This window comes from Suncus etruscus, chromosome 7, assembly GCF_024139225.1.
Source record: "Suncus etruscus isolate mSunEtr1 chromosome 7, mSunEtr1.pri.cur, whole genome shotgun sequence".
Classification (NCBI taxonomy): Eukaryota; Metazoa; Chordata; class Mammalia; order Eulipotyphla; family Soricidae; genus Suncus; species Suncus etruscus.
The window spans coordinates 54,303,139-54,327,840 of NC_064854.1; the positions used below are offsets into that span (position 1 = coordinate 54,303,139).

The 24,702-nt window shown below is 52.2% G+C and overlaps 1 protein-coding gene across 1 annotated transcript in view; it reads right to left on the reverse strand.

The window, feature by feature from the left end:
• Positions 1-24,702, reverse strand: part of CACNA1E (calcium voltage-gated channel subunit alpha1 E) — a 123,878-nt gene that overhangs the window by 40,693 nt on the left and 58,483 nt on the right. The window contains exon 7 of the mRNA XM_049776647.1: positions 15,051-15,154. Within this exon, the coding sequence (XP_049632604.1) occupies positions 15,051-15,154 (104 nt within the window). The remainder of the gene's footprint in view (positions 1-15,050; positions 15,155-24,702) is intronic.

The window sequence follows — 24,702 nt, forward strand, 5'->3', positions numbered from 1 at the left end:
CGGCATCCCATATGGTCCCCTGAGCCTGCCAGGAGCGTTTCTGAGCATGGAGCAGGAGTAAGCCCATGAGCACTGTCAGGTGTAACCCAAAAACAAAAACAAAAAACCAAAAACAAAAAAAAAGAAAGAAAGAAAAGAAAAAAGAGTAAAACCATGTAAACCTTTACTGTAAGGCTTTATAGAAGCCTCAAAGATGGGGGAAAATTACTAAGGAACAACAGATCTCATTAGCAGTGAAGGAAGCCAAAATGTAGGAACCCCTTTAGACCATAAATACAAAGTAGCTATCACATTTCGATTCACTTTTCCCTCACTGCAGTGCCAGTACGATCAAACATTGCACACACACTCTACACTGAGCTATATTTCCAGCCCATTTTCTGATACACAGATTATCACATAAAAATTTAGGTCAAGTAAAGATACATTTAGATAAAATGAGAACTTGAAGTAACTGGGACCTGATCAAGGAATATCTGAAGTCTGTACTTAAAGACAGAAACTAATTCAGAAAATAAAAATCCTACATTGTTAGAAGAAAAGAAAGTATAAAAAATAAGTGGTATGTATATACATGCACTTACAGATACACATTATGAGAGGTTCAGCTTTAAAAGGATTAAGTTTGTTGAAAATAAAAAATAGCACTATATAGGGTTGGAGCAATAGTATAGCGGGGTAACACACACAGCTGAACCGGGGTTGAATCCCCCAAGCATTTTCAGGAAGATATTCCTGAGTGCAGAGAGTTAGAAGTAATCCCTGAGCACCACCAGGAGGCCCCAAAAGAATAATAATAATAATATAAAAAAAAAAAAAAGCATTACAGCCACTTCACCAGCCTACAAAAAAGCCCAGCTCTATCCCTCATCTCTGGGAAGCCAAATCAGGTAGGACTGGTCTCTAGGCCTATATCTTTGAAGAATCCTCCAGGATGGGCAGGCTGAGATTTGTCCTGTTGAGGGGTTCCAGCCCTTTACACACAGCCACATCCATTGGCACATAATTTCGGGGCTGAACGCTGAGCTTCTGAATCATCCCAGTTCCACCATCCCTTGAGTTCATGGCTGTACACCGGGACACACAAATCTCCAAATTTCACCATCCTGACTGCCGGTGGGAAGCACAGCAATGTCTAGGTAGGAAAGTCACAACAGAAGCCCACTAAGCTCAGGTAAGACAAATAGTAACACAGAGGCTCAACTAGCCCCTAACATATCAGTGAATCCTCAATGACTTTAACAGTAACATCACTAGATTCATGTTGTAACAAGCCATGTCAGGGTAAATAACTTTGTACCTAATAAGGCAGTTTGGGGGGGGACAGTAACTGGGAGGAGAGAAGGTCCCACTGGTGGTGGGATCAGTGTTGGAATATTGGGAATATTGAAAAGAATATATTATAAACAACTTTGTAAGTAACAGTGTTTTAAATAAAGTTTCGAACATTTAAAAAAATAATACTCACTTGGGGCTGAGGAAAGTTTTGTTGGTAAAATGCCAAGCACACACATTGGCCCTGATCTTGAACTCTCTGCATATCAGAACCCCTGAGGACCACAAGGGGCTGGCTCCATAGCCCTCTGAATATCACTGGGGCAGGCCCCACTAAATGATTACCAACATGCCTGCAAAGCAAAAATCTAGTCACTGCAAGAATGGAGATAGAATGGCAGCCCCCAATGTGACAGCGGTGCAGGAGGTAAATCAGAAGATAAAGCCATGACTCATGCAGCCAACCATGTCCAAAAAAAATGCCAAAGAATCTGGACTGTTTACCAGAACAGAGAGGATTATAAGACTTGTGTATAAAAATATCAACACCCAAGAACTTGACTTGGGGGGTGGAGTGATAGCACAGCAGTAGGGCATTTGCCTTGCACGTGGCTGACCCAGGATGAACCTGGATTAGATTCCCAGCATCCCATATGGTCCTCAAGCCTGCCAGGGGCGATTTCTGAGCACAGAGCCAAGAGTAATCCCTGAACGCCACCGAATATGATTCCCCCCCCCAATTGACACAAACACCAGGCACCAGGACAATATGATTATTTAATAATGAAAAGGTCCCATTTGTGAAAGAAATGAAAATCATTAGACACCTCGGAACAAATCTAAAGCAAGACCTGCTAAGCTTTCGGAGAATCTGAAATCCTGTGAGGGACATATATTTGTGAACAGACATCACCCATAAATATCAGTTCTACATATATTGAGCCACTGGACACAATAAAAATCCTAACAAATTTTCATAGAACCTGACAAAAATATTAATATTCACATATTTTATTTATTATTTTAAAGCAGTTAAATGTCTCGGGGTTCCTGTGATTGGTGTTAGGCCATTGTTGATGGAGGAAAAACAATGGAGATGGATCCTAGCCCTAAATCATTCACTATAATCCAATGTAAGCAAAGGCTTCCCTGGAAAAACTCTGCAAGACTTGGGGGGAAAAAAACATAAAAGCAGACATTGAAGATTTGGGGTATAAAAAAAAGCATAAACCATGAATAGGCTAATAAATACAAAACCTCCCACACCCACTCATAGGTGCCATGGTCCAGAGACACACTCAGGAGTGTGACCCTCATTCCCAAATAAAGGCGGTGAAGAATTTCAGTGATATTGTGCAGTGTCCAGGAAGCACCCCAAAATTCAGACAAAGCCTGATCCAGGAACACAAAGGAAAGTGGCTGAGGGAGGGAAGCAGCTGTGAGCTGCTTAGATTCAAAAGGTTAGAAAGGGAAGATGGAAGAAATAAAGGAAGGAGAGAAGGAAGGGGGTAGGAAGAAGATAAGAAAGGAAGGGAGGGTAGGAAGAAATAAGGGAGGAAGGAGAGGGAAAGGGAAGAGACATAGAGGGAGGAGGGAGAGCCCTTCTCTTGACTACAGACACCACGTGGACCCAAGAAAATGTGCCTTTAGAGCAAGAACTAGATGACTTAAAGATTTTCAAGCTGCAAGTGGTCATTGGCCCATTTCTCTCTCCTGGTCTGACCCTCTCAAATGCCATCCACCCTCAAAATCAACCCATTTGTGGGATACGGAGAGACAGAACAGTGTGTAAGGCCCTGGCCTTGCATGAAGATACCTAAATTTAATTCAGCATCACTAGAGTCCCATCTGGAGTTACTGCTGAGCACAGTGCCAGGAGTCAACCCTGAGCACAGCTGCGTGTAGCCCCACATGAAAACAGCTTCAACTCCCCCACCCTGAGCCCATGGGTACAGGTGTAGCATGGACGGCCCCCCAGAGGAGCAAACTGAGTCTCAGATGCTCCACAAGTCACAGGAGACAAACACTGCCAGAAAGGAAAGAAACCCCAATGAGGGAGGGGGGAGACCCTCCCCATGCATATGAGGCCAGAAGCAGAGGGGGACCCTTCTTGGCAAGGAAGTGAGCCTGCTGCAAAGGACTGCCTGTGCAGTGGGATCTGCTGGATTTGGAGCCATACCTGACAGTGCTCAAGGAGTTACTCCTGGCTCTGTGCTCAGGGCTTATTCCTATAGGCTCAGGGGGGTCTCTCCTGGAGAGAGGCTCAGGACCGAAATCAAGTCTGCTGCATACAAGACCAATGCCCTCCCCTCTGTCCTATTACTCCAGTGCCCCCGAACTTGAACGAAAGTTCTGACAATCTAGCCGGCCCTGTACCCTCCTCCCACAGGAAGAAGCTCCCACAAGTTCCAGTGACCCTGAGGACATCTGGACCAGCCAAGGGGCTCAATGGATAACACCTAAGGGTCAGTGAATACAGGCCAGTGGGCGCTGATCACTGAGCGAGCACAAGGGGGCGGCAAAGTCCCCCATTCAAGGCTGCTCAGAAGGGACTGAGGGAGGAAGGGAGCCATGGCCAAGCAGGGATGCGGAGGGATATTTGCTGCCAGGGGAGCCAGTGACACAAGGACGGGAGGAGGGAGCAGTGGGGGTGGGGGGAACCGGCCAGATAACCGGAACCAGGCCACAGGGCTGTCAGATTCCTTCTGCAAAAGCATCTTGGAAGAGTGCCTGGGGCTAGGGGCCAGGCTGAATGATGCCTTTTGGGTCCTTAAGGTCCAGAGTGGCCCCGTGGAACCTCCAAATTGGAACCAGCTCCCACCCCTTACTGCAAGTTTGGAGGTCGGGTCCTTCCCCACTGGAGGGCAGCCAACAGACCATCAGAGCTGATGGTCTCATGCCAGATTCTTGCCAGACTCTGCTCTCCTGCAGAAAAGCCCCTGAGTTTAAGCAGGGGGTGCTGAACTGCAGAGACCAGCCTGCAACTGGGGGAGTGAGAATGGGCATGTCTGCATGCACCCTAATCTGGGAAGGTCTCCCAGGGGGAGGACGTAGCCTAAAGTTGCCTCTATGGGGTCATGGCCTGAAAGTAGAGGCCACTGGGAGGAAGCGGGGTCCTGCAGAGGAGAGGCTGGCTGCACACACCCGCCTGCCATGGCTGCATGCTGAGCGTCTGCGATGCCAGCTGGAAGGGCTGGGGCAGGGGAGGAGGGGGGAGGCCGGGAGGGCTCGGCTTCTGGGCTGTTCCCTGTACAATCTGCTCACGCAGCACGCAGCGGCTTGTCTCAGACTCACTCATTCAGCCCACGGCCAGCCGCCGAGCGTCCCCGAGGCCCATAGGGACTCCCCCGAAGCATGCATTTGGACTCGGCATGCATGGGCCACTGATGCAGCTGCTTGTGCGGAGCACTGAGCTGAGCGCCAGGGAATCACAGTTTTATCCTTGTTGCTATTGTCATTCTTATCATTGTTCTGAATTTTGATTCTTCCTTCTGGGCTCCTGGGGCCGCAGTTTCCCCCACCCCCCACTCCGAAACTCCCCATGCAAAACCAGTTCAGAGACATTTGGAAGCTCATTATATTGTCATGGCAACTGGGATTTTTTTCAAAGTTGATCTCAGCTCCTCGGATCCCTTCCATGAACTCGGCGGCCTATCTCCCCTCTCCCGCCAGGGTTTCTGCAGAGGACACACCATCGGAGCACACACCTTGCACATCCACAGAGGCTGCCACCAGCATCTCTCAGGGTCAGGTTGGCCTGGGTCAGCATGGGTGCAGCGACTCCAAAGCCCTGCAAGGCCAGGGACAGGGACCTAGATTCTCACAGCACCCCACCGTCCCTCTTCCCTCCTGCAGGGAGGCAGACAGAATCCTGCCACTTATATAAGCCCCAGACCAGATTCATCACACATCAGCCATGGGAAACAGCCTGGAAGATTCGGGTGGTAAAGAGGGTGGCTGGGACTGTGTAGACTCCTCCACAGATACTTGGGGAGTGATCAAAGCAGGAGGGGTGACAAGGGCAATGGGGTGTTTGCAGCTGGAGATCCTGGCTGAAAAGACATTTCCCCAGAGAAACGGGCAATCCACAGCTTACTCAGAACATGGAAAACTCAGGTAACTTGCCCGCCAGCACAACTAGACTGGCAATGTTGTACCCCCATTTACGCCTGGGGGGGGCACAGGCCACTGTGATAGGTACCTGCAGGGGAGACACTCTGGTCTGTGCTGGGGATCCCAGAACATCCCTCTTCCCAACAACCCCTCTTCAAGGCTAAGGCTCAAATAACTTCATCTGGCATTCAGCCCAGACTCCAGGGACTGGCCAGAAAGTGGGTACAGACCCTTCTGGTACAGAGGTGAGTGCAGTAGTCAAGGCTACACAGCTCTGAGTGAGGAAGAGGCACCACCCAGGGCCAGGAAAGACAGGTGAAGGGCAGGGGTCCGTGGGCCCCAGATCCCTATATTAGGCCCCTCAAAATCCTCACATGTGGTCCTTGCCAGCCTAGGGTCCAGCTGTGCCCACAATTGTCTCTCTGACTTTCCGAAAGCAGTTCACGGCATGTGGCAGTGACCTCCTGGCACAGGTGAGCAGGTACAGAGGGAATGACAATGAGCACCGTCTGGGCAGGAGCTTGGTCACTCTCTCTGCCCTCACAGTCACCTCAGACCTGCCCAGGTCTCTGCAAGGGGAAGTAAGGGGCAACCCCAATGGTGGCCCAAAGCACCATGACTGGGAAAGGAGAGTGACCATGAAACAGGAGGAAGGCTCAGACTCAGCACTCCATTCTGGGCAGGGTGACCATGCCTAGGCCCCCAAATCTCACCATCCCTGCTAACCCTCATGGCCTCAGTTTCCCCAATTCTCTGGCAGAAAGGGGCCACCTTATGGCCAACCTGTTTCCTAGGAATGAGACCATCTCCCAGAGAAAGGGACAGGGTTGGGTGGGGAGCATCGGTGGGGTAAGGAGGAATGTTCTCTTGCCCCAAGTACAGTGACACAGGAGTCACAGCTACTGTGCAGAAACGAGTAAGCGACAAGGAACAGTGCTGTCACTCACATGGGTGACAATCTGGGCCAATGCTTGGCCTGGGGGTTCCCTCTGAGCACTGGGCCAGCACTATTCATAGGTGAACGTGAAGGGAATTGGGGGGTGGGGCTGCTCAGCACCAGAGCCCTGATTCCAGCCACCAAGGCCCTCCCACTGGCTGACACCAGCACCATTGAGCTCCCCTCTGGGGACTGGGGGTGGGTCGAGGGATACACCTGCAGAAATCCTGGAAGGGGATGAGGTGCCCAGATGGCCCCCTAGCACCCATCAGGTTGGGCAATATCACCTAGCTGGGCCTGGACTGCCAATAATCACCCAAGCAACAGGGGGTCAGCACATCTTTGCTCCCAGCACAGATGCTTCCACAATGCTCCCCACAAACCTCTCCCCCACTGCTGAGGGCGAGTTCCGCCCACAGATCCCGTGTCCCCAAAGCCTACCACAATTCCATGTCCTCCATCCCATGTGGTTTGGTTGTGCCCACAGGCAGAGGGGGCAGGGCAGCCCGTGGACCAGGAGATAGGGGCACTTCCAGTAGAGCAGAGTGGAGTGTGGGAGGGAAGAGACCCACTTTGCTCCCACCAGCATGAACTCTGGAGGAGACTCAGGGTGGACTCAGTATCTGGATTTAGGAGCAGATGCCCGAGGAGCTGGGCGGGGGGAGCAGCATGCGGTGTGGGGCTGGGCCTATTCTTCCACAGGACCTGTCTCCCCACAGGCCTGTCTTCCCACAAGCCTGTCCCCCTGCACCACTCCTGGGCTAGGGGACCTCCCCGCAGAGCTGCTTCTCCAGGGAGGAGCAATTTCAATATTTTTGCTACCTAAGAAGTATTTTGGGATGCCAAAATAATTAAGTGTTAAGATCGTAGTGATGCTCTTCACATCACAGGGGAAAATAAAGAACTCGGGGCACAATGCCGACTGACTCTGGTGACACCAAAAGAACAGCCAGGAAAGCTCTGCACCAGGGAAGTAGCAGGCTGTGAGGACTCGAGCAGGGCCAGGAGAGGTGGAGGGGGGGGCATGTGTCACCTTCCAGGGTGCCAACGCTAGGCCCCTATTTCCAGGCACAGCTACACCACCAACCCAGGTAACTAGTGAGACCAGAAAACATTTCCCCATCCTGTAAAGTCACAGATGGCAATGGATGCACTACAGCAAACAGGGCCCATTACAATAGCCCCTGAGATGTCACAGAGCCCCCCAGTAGCTGCATTGCCATGGCCCAGACTCATCCCTTCCCACCCTTGCAGTAGACGAGAGCCGAACATCTCCTCTTTCTCTAGCTCACAGAGACCTCGGCACACTTCTGAGATACCTCCCAGCTCCTAAAAACTAATATGGGAGTCCTAAACATTAAAGAAAGGTCCTGGGAGATCAGGCCTGCTGAAGAGAAGAGATGCCCCTCTTTGCATCCATCTACTGGGGAGCATTGACAGGAACCAACTGTGTCTGAGGATGGGACATACTAAGTGCAGGGGAACAAAAGTACATTTTGAGCTCCCGAATTAGAGGCAAAACCCCAACACTGGATGGAGGGAGCAAGGAGAGTGTGGCTGGCCAGGACATGCTACAGGGGTCCAGGGGGAACCTCACCGAACCATGAAGGGTGTTCCCCATCAGCAAAGGCAGGGGGGGAAGTGGATTGGGGGAGCAGGTAGTGATTTCTAGGCCCAGGAGCAAAGAAAGGGATGTGAAGGAACCTGGGCAACCCAAAAAAAGCAGGAGCCTGTGATGGGGTGCAGGGAGGACGTGATGGGGGGGAAAGCTGAGGCTGGGAGGGAGGCAAGCCAACCTTCGAGCACATACGTAACAGAGGTTCACTGCAGAGCATCTTACTAAATGCAGGATGAGAGACAGCCGCCCCATAGTACAGTTAGATCAAATGCCTACAAATGTTGCAACAGGGGGAAAAACTTCACTTCATTCTGTTGACAAAGATTTTACTGGCCTGAATTTCCCCTCCTGAAATGTGAGCTCCTGGAGGCAGGAGCTAATGCAATGGTTAGCACCCAGGTTCTATTCTGGGAATCACAGGACACCCCACCCCGTCCCCAAGCAGCATCTGAAGGAGCTTCAGATGGCCAGACCAGACCCCCACATTGGCACCCTGAAATTAAGCCACTGGTGAAGCATCATGGTGTATTTGTTCTGCTTCTGGTGTGGAAGCTCCTCTGGCAGTGTCTGAGTGTGACACAGGAGTTGGGACCCAGGTACCCAGCACCAAAGTGAACATGTCAGGCATCCTCAAACCCTGATAAATGTATTGAAAACTGGTCTGGAAGTTTCAACATCAGTTTGTGTTACCAGTGTCTAGATTTTTTTTGAGGGGTTAGGGATGCCCATTAAGCAGTGTTTAGGGATTTCTCTGTGCTCAAATATCACTCTTGGTGGTGCTTAGGGGACCCTATGGAATGCCAGGGATCAAACCAAGGTCAACTGTATGCAAGGCAAGTGCCCTCCCACTGTGCTCTCTCTAGCCCCCAGTATTTGATTTTTTTAAGCCAGCGAGTATGGTTGTAGGGGAAGGCCAGGACCCCACACTGCTGCAGGGCTGAAGCGAAACTGTCGCTCTAAAAATAAAATTCCTTCCAAAGTCAGACCTGTCTTTGCCCAAGGTCCCCTGAACTTTGGCACAACTCTGGACCAGGACGAAAAATGCAGCTCCTCTGGCAAGAAACCCCAAACGGCGCTTGTTGGCCGCTTTTTCCAACACAGAACAGAGCTGGCCACAAGCCAAGTAGCTTCAGAAAACCTCATACTGGGCCAACCGCAGGTCCTCAGACTCTGGGCCAACACTTAGAAACCCACAGAAATGAAAAGGAAGGAACAATGAATAGACGCAGTGCACTGAATGGAGCCCAAAGAAAACAACCGAGGGAAAGGGAAAGGAGAAACAACTGGTCAGTCTCCAAAGGTGACACCGTTTGATCCTGCTCCTAGGAATCTTCTTCAAATGGCCACATGGGAAAGGGCTGAGTGTGGGTCAGCAGGGAAGGGGGATGATGGTGGGCATGAGTGACCATGGAGGGTCATGCGGGAGGGTGTAAGGGGACACAGTGGCTCTGTGGGGGCTCTGCAGGTGGCCACACACATCGACATGAAGTGACTCAGAACTGGGCAGAGTGATAACACAGCAGAGAGGACACTTTCCTTGCACAGGGCTGACCTGGTTTCAATCCCGGCACCCCACAGGGCCCTCCAGCACTGCCGAGAGTAATTCCCGAGTACAGAGCCAAGAGTAAAAGCCCTGAGCATCACTGGGTGTGGCCCCCAAACAAACAAGTAGAAAAGAAACTACACAGAGCCCCCCACATGCACATATGTACACAAACATGCACACACATGCACTGGCAAAAGCCAGTAAGACCAGAGTAAGCACTACAGGTAGAGTCCAAGTCACTCCACTATGCTGAATGAGAAGTTGGCTGTTTCCAGGGTTAATCTGGCAGTAGGACCACCTGGAAGGGCTCTCTGGACTTTTAATCCTGGGCAACTGTGCCTGTGTTTACCGGCACACTCAGCTTTTCAGATCAATTGCAATAAAGTAAAAACGAAAAATCTCCCTTATGGCTTATGAGCAGTAAATCTACAAGGCTGAAGTTTGGGGGAGAGTTTTTTGTGATTTGAAATATTTCTTTCCTTCCTCCAGGGACAGAGGGAGCCAATGCTGCAGGGCCCAGTGCTTCCTTCACCAGCAGGAGGCCCTGTACCTCAGGCCCCAAAAATGTCCTTTGCAAGAAGAACTTGACGTGTCAGCCCAAAAACCCAATCTTCTGAAAACACCCAACCCCTAGTCCTCTGTGCTGGGATTGAAGCTTCCCCAGAGCAAGGATTTTGGCCTATCTTGTCTCAGAGATTCAATCACTCCCTGTTGAAAAAAAAAAAAAAAAAAAACAGTGAAATGCCACATTAATCAGTCAGTTTAGGTCATGGAAGCCCTTTATGAAGGAAGAAGACGCACAAATCACATAATCAAATGTCCTTGTGTGGAAGAAGTGTGGTGATGGGGAAAAGGCTGGGTTAGTGAAGGGAGAATGAGGAACGAGGCAACTAGGGTGCAGATGCCCCAGTTCCCTGGACCTGTGAGAGGCTCAAGGAGAAGAAAGCACCTGGCTAGGGGCCGAAGCGATTGCACAGCGGTAGGTGTTTGTCTTGCATGCGTCCAACCCCGAATGGACTCCAGTTTGATTCCCAGCATCCCATATAGTCCCTCAAGATTGCCAGGAGCGAAAGCATCTGGCTAAACAGAGTGGGGCCACTATCAAGGACAACAAATGTCATCACAGACAGAAGAGCCAGAGAGATGGTTCAGTGGGCAGGTTGCGTGCCTTGGATGTGGCCTCATAGGATGCATGAAGCACCACCAGGGGTCACTGTTGAGCACAGAGTCAAGAGAAAGCCCTGAGAATCACTGGTGTGGTTCTTAAAAAGGGAAAAAGGAAAGGGGGAGCTCAGGAAGGGCGAGGGGATGTGATGTAGAATGCGAAGAGGGAGCCTTCTGAAGTTTGGGCCACACAACACAGACAGACTCACAGAGAGAGAAACTGAGTCCAGTTTTAGGAGCAAAGTTACCCTGTCCAACGCTGCAAACTCAGCCTCTCTCCCAAAATAAAAAGGGCCCCAAGGGTGGACTCCTTTTCAAGATAATCACCCCATGGCAGGAGGAAGGGCATGAACGTATGCCTACAAGGGGCACCTTGGGCCAGCATGGGGATGCAGGTGGCCATCTCTGCCTGGGGCATGGAACCAGGACAGGCGAGGTCAATCCCAGCCACAGGAAGACATGGATGCCCCTAAATCTTTTGCCATTCAAGGGAATATTTGGGGGGGGATGAGGTTGCCTTTTGGAAAAGCTACACCCCACAGTGCTCAGGGACTCCTCCTGGTGGTGTTTGGGGACACTGTGCAGCACGGAGGATTGAACTGGGGCTGGCTACATGTAAGGTGGGAGCCTTCACCTCTGCACTGTTTCTCAGGCCTACAAGTGGGTGATTGTAAGTGTGGAGGAGAAGGAGAAAATGGGCCCAAAGGAAACTGGGCAGAGAGCAGAACAGCAGACCGAGACTTTTAAAAGATGCTGAGGGGCCGGAGAGATAGCATGGAGGTAAGGCGTTTGCCTTGCATGCAGAAGGATGGTGGTTCGAATCCCGGCATCCCATATGGTCCCCCGAGCATGCCAGGAGCGAGTTCTGAGCGTAGAGCCAGGAGTAATCCCTGAGCACTGCCAGGTGTGAACCAAAAACCAAAAACCAAAAAAAAAAAAAAAGATGCTGAGGTCTTCTGAGAACTAGCTCACGGGCAGGTGGTCTGTGTAATTTGGGGGGGAAGGCAGAAGCTCTGGGATACCTTGCATGGTAGGCCTTCCTTGGTACCCCATAGCACTGCTCTGGGGGGCACACAAACCCTCTGCAATGGGCCTGGTGTAGCTAAGCAGGGCTGCAGCTCTGTCTCCTGAGCCCATGAAGACACCAAGAAGAATAGAGGAAGAGCAGCCAATGGGAGGCCTGGTCACCAAATTCAGGCCACCAGAGTCGCTCTGAGCCTGTGGCAGCCTCCAACAAGTGCCCAGGATTCTATGACAAAGTGATTAGGACTCAGCAAGGCAGATTCACAAATTCACCACGATAATGGCCCACAGCAGCAGGCGGGAGGAGTATTCACTGCATGGACATTGATAAAGATTAAATCCCATAACCAAATTACACCATGTTATTCTGAATAAGCAGTTCTGCGATGGACAGACAAGTGCACAGGGCTGGGGGGTGGAGTGGGCAGCACAAGGATGGGACAGGGTCAGGGTTGGGGGGGGGGGCAGAAAGTCACGTGATAAGGCCAGCAAGGAGCTGAAAGACAAGTATGTTCAGTGTGGAGCCCAGGAGCTGACCCAAGGGCAGCGAGCAGGAAGACTTGGGCATCCCTGTGATGGGGCAAAGGTGCTGAGAAGGCAATGGGGGCCAGCCTGGTAATTCTGGGAGGGTCTCAGTACCCAAACTTGGGTTTGCTCACAGATTTGGGAGAGAACCTGGTTTCTTCCAGACTGCCACAGAGAAGATTATGATAACCTGCCACGCCTCTGCTAGGGCCACAGGCCCCTGGCATTGCAGCAGTCCTGAGTGTGGCCAGCCCACGTGGACACGGGTTCACCTTGCATGTCAGTGTGCTGGGCGGGGCTCAATGGTGGGGCACCATTCATGCTCTCTCAGGGGGCCCTGACTTCTGCCCCATTATCCCAGCTCTGTGAAGAGAACTGACCCAGAAATTGCTGCTCCCCAGGCCAAGAACCGGCTCAGATGCTGAAGCAGAGTGAACTGAGGCCAAGGGATAGTGCAGGGGGTCAGATCCTTGCATGTGCCCAGGCTAGGTTTCATCCAGGCCCCATATGGAGTCTCCAGGCATTACTGGTACACGGAGGCCCATGGAACACCAGGTCCTGGGGGTGTCCAAGGAGCAGCAACCCATCCAGCGGTAGCATCATCATGCCACCACCCCACTGATTAGGTAAACCCCCCCTGAAAAAATAAAATACATATAGGATATAATAAAATCAAAGCATTGCTGCTAGCACATCTCCCCAGCATGATTTTCTTAATAAAGATTCTGCTTTCTCGGGACTGGAGGAAAAGCACAGCAGGAAGGGCATTTCTCTTGCACTCAGTAGACCCAGGTTCAATCCCCAGCACCCCAAAGGATACCCCCCTGAGCCCTGTCAGGAGTGATCCCTGAGTGCAGAGCCAGAATTGAGCCCTGAGCACTACCAGGCGTGGCCCCAAATCAGCACCCCCTTTCCCATCTACACACAGCAAAGCTGGGGATTAGGGGTGTGCAAAAAGGAGCCTAGCCCCAGGCTGCACCCCCAGCAGAACTTCTGAGCTGCTGGGCTGGGCCATTCCCTCCCCACTACGCGTTAGTCTCTGCTGAGCTCCAGGACCTGGACTCTGCAGCCCAGCACTGTTGCCATGGACACGGGAAGCTCTGCAGCTCCTCAGGCTGGCGCGAATGGTTTTCATCAGATCCATTTCCGAGGAGACTCATGAAAGCCGCAGTGGCTGCAGCCATGAGCTTCCTTCCGCTCTGCAAATGGCAAAATATGGAGCACAGGGTGCTGGACTTGGGGGACAGCCGCCATCACAGGCACACTCGGACTGGTGGGGGTGGCCCGCATCCCCTACAACTGTCCAGTACAGGGCAGTGACGCCTAATCCATCTGTGGGGCATGAGGACCAGCTGACCTCTCTGGAGATGATGAAACCTTACAACTTCCCCTGAGCTGCTGTGGACACCCTGAGAACATGCATCCCCTGGAAAAGCATAAGAGCCACTCAGGGAGAGGAGAAAGCCCAGGGCTCCCTAGGCCCAATGCTGCTTCTGCCCAGACGCCAGCACAGCACCCTCCATGCACCCCTCAGCTGGAGGTGAAAATGACAACGGGGCAGAAATATCCAGAGGCCCCCAACATAACATGCCTGCAAATGACAGTCCTGGCTGCTACCAGCTGCTGCAGCACTTTGTAAACTCTCCCAGAAATGCTAGTGAGAGGTTGGAGCCATTGAACAATAGGGAGTGCCTTGCACACAGCCGATCTGGGTTTGATTCCTTGCATCCCATAGTGTCCTCCAAGCCTGCCTGGAGTGACTCCTAAGTACAGAGTCAGGAGTAAGCCTTGAGCATCGCCAGATGTGGCCCCAAAATAAAACAAACACAATCCCACAAACAAACAGAAACACCAAAGAGGCATGTCTCCAGGCCATGTCAGGTCATCACATCCGAATCAGAGCTTGGGGTGCCATGACACCAGGAGACAACCTGCCAGCCTGTTCTAAAGTAGGTGCCCACAGCGCCCACCCAGACTGTTGGGGGGCTGGCTGGCAGGGCCCTGCTCGCTTCTAGTATTACCCCTCCAGAGATAGCCCCATGGGTCTCCTTTCAAACCCAAGCCTGAGGCTTTCCACATTTCAGGCATCCGTGACAAGAAATTCTGCTCAAGTTCTGCGGAAAAATGAATATGACCCCGTCTCAAAACTCCACAGCCCCTTCTAGAAACTTGCCCTCTGGTTACACTCACTTTTCAAGAAACAGCCCGACTCTGTCCAAGGCTGGTCCAAGGCTGAGGACCGGAATGTGCCAGGCCTCCCCATTTTATCTGGTACAGACATGAAAGCCCAAACAGCACCCCAACTTCTTCATGAGACCATGACACCTGATGTTCGAGATCCATCTTTCACCCCAACATTAACAACCAGGCTCACTTAATTACCCAAAGATGACCCCGTCGGCCTGTCCACCACTGCTGGAGCATGTAGGGGTATCAGGCGGGTTAAACCATTATTTTCCAGGGCTGACCCTGTGCCTTGGACTTTGAGCTGCTCGTAGATGAAGCATTAGGGCACCAAGGTTCTGACGACCAATACTCACAGACTCACAGCAGAAAATAAAAAAGACGATCCATACTCAAAGAGCCACAGTCTGAACAGGATAGCCTTGTCTGGACCCCACTTGCAATGTTACCGCACAAGGCCAGGAGCACACAGGGGAGGACGATGCAAGCGCCTCTCACCAGTAACTGCTCCTAATCCAAGGCCCCGACTGATGGCAGGTGGCCAGACCACAGCAGAGCATCAGGTCAACATAGGCTAAAGGCATGAATCTGCCAAGCCAGAAGCAGGAAGTGGACAATCCAGCCAGTGAGGGTTTGGGGCGCAAGCATGGGGTTAGGGGACTTACCCAGACAGCACTCCCAGGACAAGGTTGAGCACGAAGAAGGACCCGATGATGATGAGGGGGATGAAGTAGAGCCAGTTCCAGGTGGCGCCTAAGGCATCATTGGTCTGCGAGAGAGAAGGGAGATGGGGAACTTGAAGCACCTGCCCAGGCCTGTGGTCCCTAGAACCCACGGCAGTTACCGTGGCTGAGGGTTCGTACATCCTTCCATGGGTACTAGCCATGCATGCAGTCTCTCACACATAGAGACTGATTGGTGGTGGCCAGTTCCCCAGAAGCTAGTGGAGGCCAGGCCTAACAGGCATCTGAGACAATAGGGTTCCCCCTAGTCCCCCTCTGCCTGCATCCAGGCTGGGCCCAGCAAGGCACAGTTTGAGGAGCAAGTCCTTGCTCTAAAGTAAACTCAGTGAGCCAGAAACCACAGGAAGGCCCCCCTTAGTTAGATATGAGGGGTCCGTGATGTGGGTTGACAGTGGCAGAGGACTGACACACTGAATTCAGGAACTTTTTTTTTTTTTTTTTTGGTTTTTGGGCCACACCGCATGGTGTTCAAGTTACTCCTAGCTCTGTGCTCAGGAATCATTCCTGGCAAGCTCCAGGGACCATATGGGTTGCTAGGGGTCGAACTCGGGTCTTCCATGTGCAAGGCAAATATGTCCTCCCCACTATGCTAAGGTAGACTTCAATTCGGGAATCTTCTGCAAAGAGCCTCCAAAGCCCTGAGACTCTCATTTCCCCCTCCTCCTGTGCCCCAATCTCAACAGTCACTCAACTGTGTTGCCCCCTGCTGCTGAGCATGCACCCCACTCCTCACACATGCCTTTAATCCCCAACCCGTGTGAGGCGCTGCTGAGGCTGGGTGCCTGAGAAATTGCCCCCAACCTCTTGCTTGCAGCTCCCTGCCCAGACCACAGGGTCCCTCTCTGCCCAGGGGCATCACCCCATGGGCTGTACTCTGGGCACAGAGCAGGGCAGGGCAGGTGGTGGGCAGGATGGGGTGTGCTCCTCTCCCAGGATTCTCCCACTGCCCCCAGAGCCCATCCCTGGGCTGCTCAGGTCACCCACACACACACACCTGGGCGCACGTGCGGAGGGGAAAGCCAAGCACTTTGGGAGGGAGCTGCTGACTAGGGTGTGGGCGCCCCACTCCCACATTCAGCAATTAGCACATTAATCCCAGGAGAGATATGGGGTGCATGGGGGAGGTTAGAGAGCTGGGGGGGGGCCGATTCCCCTGTCTCGGGCATCTGAAACAGAGCAGACTTGGACCTGGGGGTTTCCATTATATTGGGGGTGGCCAAGTAAGACAGAGATTTGGGGGTTTCTGGAACCATGGGCTAGAGGGTAGCTAAGAGGCCATGCTCAGTATCACTCTGCCTCCCAGTGACCCCTAAGAGTGACGCCCAGCCTCATGACCCCTTTCTGGCTGATCCCTCATAACATCAGGGAGGCTCTGAGTGACACCCCCCCACCCCAACTCACTGCCTTCAGCTGGGGCTGTACGCATACCTGGAATCAGGGTTCAGAACAGGGAAGATCCCACCAGACCCCTCTGCCCCATTAACTCTTGGCTCTGGGCTGCCCCATATACCCTTCCAGAATCCAGTTATTGAGTGTCTCTGGGGCCCTCCATGGGAGAGAAATGGGGGTTCCCCCCTGGGATGAGGTCAGCTATATCCACATCAGATTCACCACATAAGGCGCTTGTGTCCTTTACAGCCAGCTCTTCCCTCAAAGGTCTCCAGGGAGTGCCCCAAGTTACAAGTAATAGCTGGGATGTGGCAGAACCAGCCCTCCATGGCCCCTCCCCATGTCCTGGCCACAGGCTCAGCACAGATGCCAAAACGGGGAGCCCCTATGTGGGATCAGGACAGAGATCAGGGAGAGGCCTGGCTCCATCATGGGTCTCCAAAAAAACAGGACCGGTTGGACCTGTCATGGCTTTGTAAACCTCGAAGGTCCCATTGTCCCCCGGTCTCTTAGGGACCCCAGAGCCTCACACACAGGTCACAGCAAGAAGAAGTCCAGCTTCTGCTGGGAGTGATCCAACACTTTGCCAGAAATGCTCCCCATGAGAAAACAGAGAGGGGAAAGTGGACAGGGAGACTGCCTTGCAGGGGTTTTTCTCAGATTTGATCTCTGACATGCCTTATGTCCCTCCTAAGCCCCCCAGGAATGCTCTCTGAGTGCAATTTCAGGAGTAATTCCTGAGCACTGCTAAGTGTGTCCAAAAGAAAAATACTAGCAGGCAATCCTGGCCAGAGCTTGTAGGAAGGAGCAAGAGATGAACCAGGGAAAGCAGGAATGCTGAAAATGAGTACCAGGGACCAATGGATCCACTCTTGGGGACATTGGATTCTACTTTCTGGGTACCACTGGATTCACTCCTGGGACCACTGGATCCATTCCTGGGTACATTGGAATCCACTCCTAGAGGCCACCATAGATGTATTCCAAGGGACCATGGTGGATTCATTCCAAGGGACCATTATGATGCTGTTCCAGGCCCCTAGCCCCACCCCAGAAGATCAGGATGAGGTGCAAGTGTAAGAGCAAAGACTTGTGGGGAACATGGGACTTCCTATACCCCCAGGATGCCAAATCCTATGGCAGAGCCATGTACAAGTGCTCAGGTGCCGGAGCACAATCCACAAGCAAGTTCTGAGTCCCGCAGACTCAATTCACATGTTCCCTGAGCTCTGAGTTCCATGCACATGACCCACACAGTCCCTGAGCAACAAGTCCAACACACATGATCCACACAGCCCCTGAGCTCCAGGTCTGCACACAGAGGCCCTGGGATGTACAGTTGCCTCTGCACTCCCAGCCCCAACCCATCCTCAGTGATGATGCAGAAGCTCCTCCACACCACCTGCTGCCCAGCAGTTTTCCCTCCTGCCCAGGGCACATGCCAGTCACTCTCAAAAGGTGCCAGAGTCCACTATAAGCCACCATGCTCACCCTGGGCCCCGGGCAGCTGCAGGTTCAGCAAGCGACATGTAAGCCCATTGGGCACTGCCCTGATCTGGACTGACAAGCTGACATGCCTGAGCCCTACTGGGCACCATGCTGGGAAGGGTGTGGGCAAGCCTGAGGCTCAGACCACCCCCAATCTAAACCCCAGCACCTCAGAACCCATGTGGCTCAGCCTCTAATGAACTTCTGCCTTTTGGTAACTGTTGTGTGTGTTGGGGGGAGCAGGAATCTCAAAGTCACTCCTAGTCTCTTCTGGATAAACCTACGATGAGAGTGGCATCTTCCTCCATTCAAGAGTTTAACTAGTTTTGGGGCATTGCACAGGGAAAGAGAAAACCCTTTTTAAGTCAAAACAGCAGAAAACATTTTCGGTGCTGGCAAATGGGAGAAGAGGGTGAAGTTCATGAATATTCGGTGGGGAGGCTGGAGAGGCTCCAGGTTTGATTCCTGGCACAGCAGGCACCTGGAACACCACCAGTGGTAACCCTGAGGGGCCCTGGACCCAAGCACTGAACTGTTGGTACAAATAACTCACCCCAAACTCCCCAGTGTAGCTGGCAACCTCTCACTCTTTCTTGCACTCTAAGGCTCAGTGCCACCTTCTTGTGGTCATTGTTTCTTTGGGGCTGGGTCAGAGAAAGGAGATAGTTGAGGCTGGGGTCAAAGTTCATCAGCATGAGATGGCCACACCTAGCAGTGCTCAAGGCTGACTCCCAGCTCTGTGCTCAAGAGTTGACTCCTAGTTCTGGCTCAGGGTTCACTCATGACTCTGGGCTCAGGGATAATTCCTGGTGCTGTGCCTATATAGGATGCTGGGGATCAAACTCAGGTCAGCCACATGCAAGGCAAGCATTCTCCCAATCACTCCAGCCCTACATTCCTTTGTTTTTTAAGGGAGTTCTATTAGACATCCCAATTCTGTCGCTAGCTTTTTTCTTACTAAATCACGCCCAAAATCAACACACAAATTCATTAAAACATCCACCTAGGGAGGGTAGAAGAGGATTCACAAAGGGCCCAGACCCTGATTCCAGTTTCAGATTCTATTTGGGGTGGGTTGGGGTGAGCCTGCTGGCCCTGAGCACTGTGGGGTGAGTCCCAAGTCCCTGAGAAGCACGAGAGAAGGTCCTGAGTCCACACACGTGACTGTGGGCGAACATAACGCAGACCCTGAGCACGTTGGGCCCATCCCTGCCTCTCTCTACTGGTACTAGCCTTGTGCTCACCTGGGGGTCAGGGCACAGCCTGTCCAGGGCACAGACTCCTGCATGCCCCCTCTGGGGGTCTCCATGTTGTGTCCAGACTCAAAAGGGATCTGCGCTATCAGTGTTCGGTCCCTGGAAGCTGCACTGCCATGTCCCAAAGCCACGATCCTCCTTCCCATGGAGAGTGGGACAGTGATTTCAGGGGGTCAGCTGCAGTGGGGGCCCCTCCTCTGCATGAGTCGTCAGTCTCAGGGACTCTGAAAGGCTTTCTGCACCTATTATATTAGGACTAACTTTATTTTTGGCGGGGATATGGGGTGATTCTCAGCTAGTGGGTCAATGCGAGGCCCCAAAGATGTGGTCCTGCTCAGCCACGGACTCAGCAGACTTGGGGAACTCTCTGCAGTGCCCATGCCTAACTTGTCATCAGCTGCAGGCCCAGCCTGGTTGAAGCCTTGTCGGATCTCCGGGCCCCTGGCTCTGTGCGGGACCAACGGGCCAGAGTCAAGGTGAGGTGGAGGAGGGGACCAGCTTGTCCAGCCCACGCCAGGCCGTGGCCAGGGTTCTCTGAAGGGATCTAGACATCCTTGACCCCAATCCACAAATATACAATTAATATGCAATGTATATATATTGTATATAATCATAAATATTGAATATTCATGATTCAAAAAGGTCTCAGAGCCCAAGAGATAGGACAGTCGGGAGGGTGCTTGCCTTGCACATAGTTGAACCAGGGTTCCATTCTATATGGTCCCCCAAACCCTACCAGGAATGATCCCTGAATGCAGAGCCAGGAGTAACCCAAGCACCACTAGGTATGATTCAAAAATATTTTTTTAATTTTTAATTAAAAGAATCATATTTTATCTTGCTATCTTGTTATTATGATAGACATAATAACCCTCTGGCTTAGATCTGGGAAGTACATTCAGGAACTAACCAGAGTCTGCAATGATGCCTAGAACAACCTGATGCTAGAGAGAGCTTTTCTGCAACAATAGAAACCCCAACTCCCCCAAATGGTAAGGGGAGCATCCCCCAACACACTCATTGAAACACACACACTCACATATGTACAACGCACATGCGCACACACGCACGCGTGCGCGCGCGCATACACACACACACACACACACACACACACACACACACACACACGCACTTACTTCTCCTCCTTCCCAAGGGGCTGCTCAAGAATCTAAGATGACAAAGTTCTGGAACTGCCAGTGAGCTAGAAGCCACTCCCTTCCCTTACCATCAGGGCCATGGACGGGACACTTCAGACACCCACTAGCCCAGCCCACTGGACCAGCTGCTCGCCAGAGCTGAGGCAATGGTATCCCCCTGGCCAATGTGACTTGGCAGCCCCCTGGCTCAGAGCCGGCTCTTCACTACTCGATCTGCACACAGCACTGGGGGAGAAAAGAAAATGCCAGAAACAGGCAGGAGGGGAAAGAAGAGGTGGGTTGGCAAGACAACCATGAGGAAACAATGAGGTGCCTGTGTCAGCACCCCAGAATGCTGGGTGACCTTTGCCCCACCCCCCCATGAGAAGTGGGGGACAATCCCAACCTCATTCACTTCCAGCCTCATGTGGGATGGTCTCTGGGCTCTGGGGAGAAGATGCTTAACTACTGTCCAGGAATGTTCACCATCCATTCAGCAGCCCTCACATCCCCAGTGCTTCCATCCCCTGCTCAAAGGACTGTAGGGGCCCTACTCTGTTTGAAAGGCCCCTTTCAAGATCAGGGACCCCAACCCAGACCCAGCCTGTCTGGGATGGTCTCAGTTCCATGCCTCCCCATATTCTTTGCTTTTGTTTTTTCGTCTTGAGGCCACACCCAGTGGTGCTCAGGGCTTCCTCCAGGCTCTGCACTCAGAAATTATGCCTGATGTGCTCAGGGGACCATACAGGATGCTGGGGATTGAACCCAGGTCAGCCACATGCAAATCTAATGCCCTCCCAGCTGTGCTATTGCTCGGGCCCATTCCCCTGTATTTTTGAGCCTTCACATGGATGAGCTCAGCCTCAACTTCCCCTACCACAGTAGCAACTGCTGAGTCTCCATCCAATCACACACACACACACACACACACACACACCACACACATACACACACACACACACACACACACACACACACACACACACACACCCTCTATCAATTACTAATTCTCACTAGGAGGTCAAGTTCAATAGTTCAAGTTCTCATACACCAGACTCCCCCTCAGCCTCTCCATGTCTTGGCCTCCCTTCCCAGTATTCACGATGACGCTGCATATGCAGGATGATTGATGAGGAACAGGCAGAGACGTGGGAGTCCACTGAACTTTCAAACTTCCCACCGTTCCTTTGCTTTGCAGAGAAGTTTAAAAACTACGCAAACACGCACATACACACATATGGACTTCTCCTAATTACAAAAGAACAGCATGAACAAACGTGGAATGCAGGAAAGTCTAAACGAAAAGTGAAGGGCAGAGCAACCCAGCCCAAGCAAGCCCCAGCCCACCCCACCCCCAGCTAACCATTCTCTTGGCTCCCCAGTTCCCATTGATGCAATTAAAGACAAATGTTCATACCGAGTCCTACGCCCCATACAGGCGCGCCTGAATTTAGATCAAGTCAGAAACCCTGTACCCACCCGGCATTTGGTGGACCAGAAAGCTCCGCTAATGAGCCGCCTACGTGCCCACAGCACAGCGCACGCCCGTGTTCTTGGGGATGAGTCTGGGGCCCCACGCTCCCTCTGCAAGGTTCCCTCTGATTCATCGATTCATGAATCCTGCCTGCCTTGCTCAGAGCCCCGCTGAAAGCGCATTTTCAAGTTGGCTTTGGAGGCCTCTAGACTGTGGTCAGGAATCACAGCCACTGAGTCGAGACCGCACGCAAGTGGCTGGAATCTGGCTCTCCTCTGAGCCCACACACCCACCCACCTCTCTGCCTGGCAGACACTGTGAGGCCCTTAGAGAAGTTAATTTCCCAAGAGCACCAAGCTGTGAGGAGGGCTAGGACAGGAAGAATGTTCACAAGTGCCCCGGGCTCTCTGGGACTACATTGAGACCAACTTACGGCATTTTTAAAAAGATTTTCACAGCGCTGAGTTTTTCTTTTGTAAAATCCATTCATCTGCAAAATATACTATTGACACTGGAGGGCTAGAGAGAGGACAATGGGGAAGGGTGCTTGCCTTGTACGCAGTCAACCTGGGTTCAATCCCCAGCATCCCATAGGGTTCCCCACCTGAACACTGCCAGGTGTGATCCCTGAGTGCCGTGCAAGGAATAGCCTCTGAGCAATGTTGGATGTGGTTCCCGAAACATTATAAAAAAAAATTGAGACGGGCACCTCTGAACCAGTGGGTATGACCAAATATACATTCATAAGGATCCCCAGCTCATGGCTGACACTTGAAAACCCCTCTGGGTTCTACTCTAGAACATTTGGGCAGAACAAAGTCTAAGTGGGGTCCCTGCGGCCCCATGTTTGCCATGGAAGACTTCTATGCCACCACTTCCTGTCCTGTCCCCTCTCCTCCCTCAATCCCAGAAGGGAATCTTGGGGAAGGTGTTTGGGGAGTGCAGACAAGAGGGAGTAATGGGGGGCAGAGCCATAGCACAGCCAATGGGAGGGTGTTTGCCTTACATGCAGCTGATCCAGGCTGGATCCCTGGCATCTCACATGGTTCCCTGAACCCAACAGGAGGGAGGGAGGGAGGGAGGGAGGGAGGGAGGGAGGAAAAGTGGAAGGAAGGAAGGAAGGATGGAAGGAAGGACGGAAGGAAGGAAGGAAGGAAGGAAGGAAGGAAGGAAGGAAGGAAGGAAGGAAGGAAGGAAGGAAGGAAGGAGGGAGGGAGGAGGGAGGGAGGAAAGAAAGAAAGAAAAGGAAAGAGAGAGAGAGAAAGAAAGAAAGAAAGAAAGAAAGAAAAGGAAGGAAGGAAGGAAGGAAGGAAGGAAGGAAGGAAGGAAGGAAGGAAGGAAGGAAGGAAGGAAGGAAGGAAGGAAGGAAGAAGAAGGAAGGAAGGAAGGAAGGAAGGAAGGAAGGAAGGAAGGAAGGAAGGAAGGAAGGAAGAAAGAAAGAAAGAAAGAAAGAAAGAAAGAAAGAAAGAAAGAAAGAAAGAAAGAAAGAAAGAAAGAAAGAAAGAAAGAAAGAAAGAAAGAAAGAAAAAGAGAAATTTGAAAAAAAGAAAAGAGGGTATGATGAGGGGGGACAGGATAAGAACTGTCCAGGTTTCCAGACTTCACACTCATGATCTAACGCCCAGGTTGTCAGGGGTTCTGAGACAGTTTTGGCTCAAGGGGCTACTCTTCTATCCTTTGAGCATAAGGAACCACAATCAGGCCTCTGAGAGAGAAAGGCAAGCAACGCAAAAAGACACACAAGGACACATCGATGAGACGAGCGAGGGCCCAAGAGGATGGAGAAACACTCCAGTTGAGTGAAGGCTCTTGACTTGCTTCCCAGCACTGCAAATGAGGCCCTGAGCTCTGCTTGGAGTGATCCCTGAGCACAGAGGCAAGAGTAAGACACTGTAAGGTGTGGCCCCCAAGCCAGGAAACAAAACCAAAGACAGGCCCTAAATGTCTGCTGGGCAACTGGAGGTGACCCTGCAGCAAACAGGCCCACACTGTTCCAACAATGCCACCCTCCCAGGTGTGGTCAGGGTTATTGTGTTGTCCCCTCACCCTGTTCCTAGAGACCCTGACTGGACGGGGCTCTCAGCTATTGGTGCTGCTGCTCACAATGCTGGAGACCTGCCCCTCACACCCCCTCGGGGAGCCCCACTTCCTGCTTCCTCAATCTCTAGTCCTTTCATCCCTCCTGCTCCATCTCCAGAGTGGAGGCATCTTTGCTGATTCCATGGAAGCTTCCGGCTCCTGGTCCATCCCTTACACCAGGCCTGCCTGCCAGCATTTGCCACCTCTTTCCCACATGACGCTCCAAGTTAGTCCTACAGCTGTGATAGCTACGCTGGAGGGGAACAGCATGAGGCTATGTGCAAGGGCCTGGGAACGCCACAAGAGGTCATGTGCAAAAGTCCAGGAACTCTTTAGGGACTATGTACAGGCCGGCCTGTGACACTGTCATTGGAAATGGGGTGTCATAGCAGGACTCAGGAGAGGCCGGTTATGATTCTGCTCACAGGCTGAGCAATATGGCTTGGGTGGACTCGTGTGGCCCTGTGAGGTGTGGGTGGAAGAAGTGGTGCCAGCTGCCAGCCTCACCAGACAATGAATGAGGCCCCAAGGAAAAGAAGGGGCATGCCTACCTGCACATGCTAGCCGCCCCCACCCTATCCCTGCTCAGCACGTGGCCCTGTGCAGCAGTCGGTGACGAGTGTGACATTTTCAGGGTGAGGAGCACCTGCCAGAAACTGTCACAGATCCAAGCCACTCCCTTCCCTGTCGGGGGGTGATGGGGCTGACTCAGCCCACAGGTGGAGGGGTGGGTGTGGCTATGTGCATACCCA